The sequence below is a fragment of the Cyprinus carpio genome, chromosome A10 (assembly GCF_018340385.1).
Source record: "Cyprinus carpio isolate SPL01 chromosome A10, ASM1834038v1, whole genome shotgun sequence".
NCBI classification, from domain to species: Eukaryota; Metazoa; Chordata; class Actinopteri; order Cypriniformes; family Cyprinidae; genus Cyprinus; species Cyprinus carpio.
Genome location: NC_056581.1, coordinates 11,486,105 through 11,493,305, shown reverse-complemented (window position 1 = coordinate 11,493,305; position 7,201 = coordinate 11,486,105). Strand labels below are relative to the sequence as shown.

Sequence of the window (7,201 nt, the reverse complement as noted above, 5' to 3'; positions counted from 1 at the left end):
TGTTGTATCGCCAGTTGAAGTTGTAAAGCTGCATTCTCTTTCTGCATCTTAGATTGTGTGAATTCTTCATATCTTTATGTTTAGCAGGCTTGTTTTAATAAAACTCTTATTTCCTCTAAATGTAGACTGGAAATGTGTCTTCAAAACTCATCACAGCTACTCCATCAGTCCACTGCCTAATTATTTTACACTTTGCAATGAGCTGTTTTTTTCTTATTGAAGGGTAAAACCAGAGGATGATGAGTTTCCTTGTTTTACTCCACTTCTTACATTAACAGATGTTTTATGTAACTTTATATTTAGTATCACAAGATCCAGACTCTTCACAGATATTTTTTTTAGGAGATATACTTTTAAACAACAGTATAGTGTATAAATATCCCAGAAAAACTGAATCAACAGTAAACAATGAAAGGCTTCTGAAACACCAAAATGCATTTAGTGCAGCAGGATGACATTAAAGCCATAATCAGATTTAAATTATACACTGAACCAGAGCAAGTTGTCTTTTATGATTTCGTTATTAGTCTATACTGTGTAAAACAATGTATGGGAGATGTTTTCTATTAGATCATTTGAATAAAAGCAGCCCTGCCTTCTAGCTTGTTCTAACCGTCATTTTTATTTTCCTGTCGTGGTTTTTAGTGGCTATTTTTTTACTCTGAGGTGACAGTTTCAACTCTGCGTGCATGAAAGTGTGTCATAGAAACAAGATCTGCAAATTTGAACAGTTTGATTAATGGCTGCCAATGTTAATAAAATGCTAATTTAGCTATTGAAACATTAAGTCTAACTTCTGACTTACGATGTCTGGATGTTTCATTTATATTTGGCTGTGTTTCTTTGCTGTATTTGGTAAGTATGGCTAATAAATTCTATAGCTAATAAATATTGCAGAGCTTCTGTTTTATTTTTGCTATTAATGCACATGTGGTTTGTAATATATAAATTAAATACACTGTAGAAAGCTATGTAGTATGTTTACTTAAAGAGAATAATTTCATATTTTTAGGCCAATTATTTACATGTATGGTCATTCATACATAGATATAGTTTAACTTTTTCTTTTGTTTGTTTGTTTATTACATATTGTATTACATATAACATATTGCTTTGACAGCGAAAGAAACTGAAGTCAAAGTGCAGACGGGCTTACACAGTCGTGCTGAGCTGACTGGAGAGAAGCTTGATCAACATACTGCTGATTCTCTGAGCTCAGTGGAATGGACCAAACAAAATGGGTCAATAATATGTCAATGTTTTAGGACAAATACCACATTCAGTGCTGCATACAGTCAATGCTGTGGCACAGCTCATTTCTATTTAAACAATAACAGCCTCATTCTGGAGAACGTGACAGCAAAGGATGAAGGAGTTTACACTGAAAAAATTATTAGAGAAAACGGAACTACAAAAAGCCTAAACTTTACATTAATTATTCAGTGTAAGTCAGACCTATCACCATCACGCTTATTCAAGTAGAATTCATCTAATTTTGCTGTAATTTTGCTCATTAGTATGTTTTACTTTAAGACCCTCCAAGTGCAACAGAAATTGTGGTCTCCTGGACCTCCAGCACATCTGTGACTCTCAAATGTGAAGTGAGCGGCTCATTTCTGCATCTGATGTGGAAGAGAGAAGGGTTGCCTATTCTAGAGAAACACAGACACTCATTTAGTGAGAGCAACCAAACTCTACACATCAGCAACATAACCAGCTCCGATTACGGGACGTACAGCTGTATTGCTTCAAATGCATATGGAAAATCAGAAAAGCACACATATATTACCGGTGAGCAGTAGTTCATTCGTTGTGCACCTTACATAAATCCTCAAAACGATGCCAGATTGTAATATTCTGTTTAGGAGCAGGAACTAAACCTAAAACATCTTTAAACATGAAGACATTTCATAAAACATCTTTCAACAGAAACAGAATCAAGAAAAAGAAAGAAGCATTGCATAATCATGTAATTTTCTGGTTTTCTTTTAGGTCAGAACTCAACAGTTAACCGAGGAAACAGCGCTGGTGGTAAAACTCAGTCTGATCAGATTGTGCTTTCAAGTGGACTTACACTTGCAGCAGTTTTGGGACTGTGCATCGTGTTCTACTGCCTTTACAAAAACCATCACAGTAAGATTTTCTCCCAAATACATGTTCATAAATGTTGCTTTAGCAAACTAATTGTTTATGAAACCCACATTCTTCATGATTTAGATTCATTCTGTGACTCAGATCATGAACCTCAATACCACGTAATCTCAACATCTCAGTTCTCACCCAATTGTTCTCAAACACACCAGTTTGAAAAAAAAATGAAATATGAATTATAGAAACACAAAAACCAGACAAATTGTCCCCTTTAAAAACTCCCCAGCTATTCTGCAGTCTACCTAAAACATGAAATACAATTACAGCAATTATTACATTTCATTTCTAGTTATGGGGGAAGTCGTGGCCTAGTGGTTAGAGAGTTTGACTTCTAACCCTAATGTTGTGGGTTCAAGTTTTGAGCCGGCAATACCACGACTGAGGTGCCCTTGAGCAAGGCACCGAACCCCCAACTGCTCCCCGGGCGCCGCAGCATAAATGGCTGCCCACTGCTCCGGGTGTGTGTTCACGTGTGTGTGTGTGTGTGTGTGTGTGTTCACTGCTGTTTGTGTGCACTTTGGATGGGTTAAATGCAGAGCACGAATTCTGAGTATGGGTCACCATACTTGGCTGTATGTCACGTCACTGTCACTATTTTGTAAAGAATGTCTTACTGTTGTTGTTTTTTAGGGCAAAGAGCAGAAAATGGCAGAACTACAGATGAAGGTATTAAAAATTAATCTATCGAACTATCTATAAGCTTGTATTAATTATATACTTATACCGGTTGTAATTGTATAATATCTGTGAAATATACTTCACAGGGGGTGCAGACAATGACCATGGTATTTATCAGGTAATAGACAATCAAAAGCATTAATAAACAGATGTGTAATAATGAATTTAGTACATATTTAGATGAACGTTAATATGATGAACATTTAAGGCTCCATTTTCATTATCTTAAAGACCCTATAAAAAATACAAAAAGTTTTTTGTGGCTTTTATTTCATATATAGTTTACTACCTTTGAGGCTTCTATGTTAATGGACTCATGGGCATCTCCCAAAAATGCCACTGTCGAGTCATTTCATTGGGTCTTTAAGTCATGAAAAACATATTAATAATACCTGTTTACTCCGACCACTCCTGTCTCTCAGGAAATACCTGTCACTGAAGAGGTGACTCCTTTACCGTACGTCTACACAGACTTCATCAAGCCGAAAGAGAGCAGTCAGGCCTCCGCTGCAGCGCAACACTTTGAGGACTTTGGTTACTCTGAGGTCGGACCCACATGCAGGGAGGAAACAGTCGTTCTAGATGAACGTGTGTCTAATGAACAGTCCACAGCGTGTCCTGATGCTGGAGAGGAGTAACAACTGATATAAGAGACTACAAAACATGTTGGAGTAAAAACAGCGAATACTAACACACGCTTTCATGTTCCTGAATGTTACGTCCTGATCAACCACTAGAGGGCAGCAAAAACAGCTGAAAACACAAAAGGTGCAAAGCTGTCATCGGAGTGGCATCAATGTACAAAAGTTAAACGGTACAACCATGTACCTTATTTACACCTAAATGATGCATATTAATAGCTTAAATGTAAATATTAATATTAATTAATAGTACATGATAATACCTAAAGTATACATATTAGTATCTTTTTAATGGCCACCGCATCTGACATATTTTTTTTACTTTTTTTTTTTTTTTTTGTCCTGAGACTGTAGCAGCTCTACCATTTTTAACCATGATGGTTTCCGATTATTACAGACACAGAAACAACATTTTTGATGGACAAATCATCTTCATGATTACTGTTACATTCAATAGGCTAAGCATCATTCTGAAAAATAACAAAGTGTTTTCTCTTTTGCACTTGGCACTGGATCAAACATAGCATGAACACATTATACAGACTTGATAAGTACATAATAAAAGGACTTCATTAAGTACTTCAGTGTCTTGCAATAATGTCAAGGAAACAATGTTTGAAGTGACACATATGCACACTGTGAGAGGTCGTAAGTGTCCACCCTACTCATTAGTGACTGTCATACACAGTGATTAGATAAATGACGTGTGCCTTTCAGAGCAATTTGGAACGAAAGTGGTTTGTCTTGCATGACTAACTCTGTTAAAGGTTCTGTATATAAATTATGACATGTCATGGAGTAAGCAGCATTGATGTTAAAAGGCAAATCTAGATGTCAGTAAAGAGGTGCACTCTCACAGTGCACAGTAAGAGACCAAAACAGGTCAAAGCATTTGAGAGACAGCTGTCAGTCATCTGTCTCACCAATTCTTTCATTTACATTTTAAGAGTAGAGTACCTTCATGTATACCTAATGTCTTTAGGTATAATGGAATGTCTTTATTTGGATAACTCAAACAACCAGGAATACATACTGCAACAGGATGCAAAGAATTCTGTAGGTTCCTTTCTTTGTTTTTCCTTCAGAAAAGCCAAAAAATAAAACTATTTCCTTTAAACAAATGTTAACTTTACATTCTCACTTTTTGTAAGTGTGCTTAATTTGTTACACCCATGGAATGCTGGGAAATGATACTTACAAACAGAAGGGGGATATACAGTGTAAGTGTTTAATAATTTAACTTTAATCTCCTGTGATATAAACAGAAAATAATAATAATAATAATAATAATAAAAAAACAGAGGTTTGGGGGACAGTGTTAATTAAAGATCTCCTAAACAACTACAATAAGTGTAAACAGATATTTATATACAAAATTGCACATATAATTTGGGATTTAGAAAAAAAAAAAAAAAAAAACAATGTGTGGAAAATAATTTGCATTGCTCGTTTGGGGATAAATAAATCACAAAGCGAACTCGCCAGACTCAGACACTCCAGAACAAAGGAATAGACTAAATGCAATGCAGGTATCAGGAATAAAAGGTTTGTGTGGTAAACAGATGCACTCTGATCCGAAGGTTTAAAATCAGCGATTAAGCCCTATCTGGCAACCCTGAGACAAAACCAACCCCATTTCAGCACGTTTGACTAAGCTGAACATTCACTTGCATTAATGGACCAAATCAGACTATGAGCACCATAAGGCTCCGGAGACCCTCGTTCAAGTGCGTACAAACTGCAGGGTTTTGATTTTCACTAAAGCTACAGCATCATTTGAGATTCACCTTTGATTACTGAATAATACCAACAGAGTTAAATGCAACTATTTTTAACAAAAAGAGGACCCAAAATCCTGTGAGATGCTTTCATGATCCATTGTGTGCATTACTAAATTAATAAAATGATATGCTACAGATGAACAATCACAATCGCATTGAATAAAGAGAAAAAAAACTACACGTTTAGAAGAGAAAAAATAATTTCACAGCATTTAAAATGTTCAATTTATATTCTGATAAACACTGTTGCCATCCATGGTTTACATTGTCGTAATAACATATACATTATCTATTGTTATTCAAAGAAGCTTCATATTACACCATTAAGAGCTTCACTGTGATATTCAGTTTCTCTCTTCTGAAAATCCCCCTCTGTGTCCACCATCTGGTTGAACACAATTTGTGAATAATTTCTCAAATATACAAAAGTGCTCAGTCTTCAAGAAAGCGTAAAAAAATGTCTATCTGGCCCGAAAAGCCTCTTCCCTTTTTTTAAGGCAAGTGGTGACCAGTAGGTCAAAAGACTCTTGCCACAGAACCGTGCTGTATCAACTCCCATTAAATATTGCAACAAATAATACCCCCTGCATTTGAAACGAGTGAGCAGAGTTAATGGCTTTTGGCATTTGTAGTTTCCACAAATGGTCGAGCTTTACAATTAATGTACAAGGACGGGAATATCTCTCAACTATACATGGAAAGGGCACAAATGACATAAGTATGCGGCATGAATGTGTGGACAGGAAGCTAAGGTCATGTTGATAAGTGCAAAGCATGCCAAAAAAAAACAAAAACAAAAAAAAATTAATAAAATAAAATGATCCACTACATTTATGGAAAAGCAGGACCACTTGCAGACCTTGTCCTTTTGGCCCTCATTTCTCTCTGAATTGTAGTTGAGGTACTGTAAACACTTTAGAGGGTGCTCAAGGGAGGCTGAACAACTCTTCAACGAATGATTCACAAACATCAGGCTCCTTCCTGTTATCTGAACAAAGCTGAAACACACTCAATTCAGATTTGGTAGAATCCTCAGCCAATTAAAGTTGAGTTCCAAGAATTTCAGAACTCTTGTCGGATTAAAATTAGCAGATTCTGGAACTGGACGGAAACATGCACTCATTACCTTTCATTCTCGCCAACACAACAGCGACGACACAATATGATACACCAGTACCAGTAAAATCTCTTTTCCAAAATGATTTTTAGACAAAGTTATATACCATCTTTATAAATATTTTCTGTGCTGTTGTGTCCTCTATCAATATAAATAGCAAAATATAGTGTCATATTTCTTACCCCGTATCCATTTACACTAACTAAAGCATCTTAAAATCACCAGATTCTTTTCTGAAAGGATCCATTAGAAATAATGTACAATTGGAACTAAATTTTTCAACAAAATGGACTTCTGTACAAAACAAAATTAACAAAATAATACAACAAAAAGCAACACAATCAATGTGCGTGTTGTTAGCCACAGGAGTGCATAGATGCTAGAGAGTTTGTGAAATGAGTCTGGGAGATGTGTGAAACAACCGATTGGGTGAAAAGTGAAGAAAGCTTTTTTTTTTCTTGGATGTGGAGATGGGGTGTGGAAATCATCCGCGATGATCAGACCTACTTCTTTGACCTTTCACTCGAAATCCCAACCGAAGATTGTTTGAAGAAGAATACTTGGTTATAAATTTTGTGTCCTTTTTTTTCCTTAAATTAAAAAGCTAACCAATAAATATACAAACAAAGAGTCCACTTTTTTGTTGAGACCAAAAATGCTTCTAACACTTTGTGGTGTACATTCAGGAACATTCATATTGAAAGTGAAAAATGCAATGTAAAATAAACAAACTGAAAAAAGAAAAAAATAATCACTGTAAGAGTTAACAATAAACATTGCCATAATAATAATTTATGTTATATTACAAATTATTCCTATGTGTGTTTTTTTCT

The 7,201-nt window shown here is 35.5% G+C and overlaps 1 protein-coding gene across 1 annotated transcript; it reads left to right on the top strand.

Annotated features, from left to right (window-relative positions):
• Positions 1-53: 53 nt before the first annotated feature.
• Positions 54-4,556, top strand: LOC109097349 (hemicentin-1-like). Its single transcript, XM_042765220.1, has 7 exons — positions 54-855; positions 1,121-1,444; positions 1,534-1,791; positions 1,993-2,133; positions 2,782-2,817; positions 2,916-2,947; positions 3,252-4,556. Exons 1-7 carry the CDS (start codon positions 807-809, stop codon positions 3,465-3,467), a joined length of 1,056 nt encoding a protein of 351 aa, XP_042621154.1. The 5' UTR covers positions 54-806; the 3' UTR covers positions 3,468-4,556.
• Positions 4,557-7,201: the final 2,645 nt, after the last annotated feature.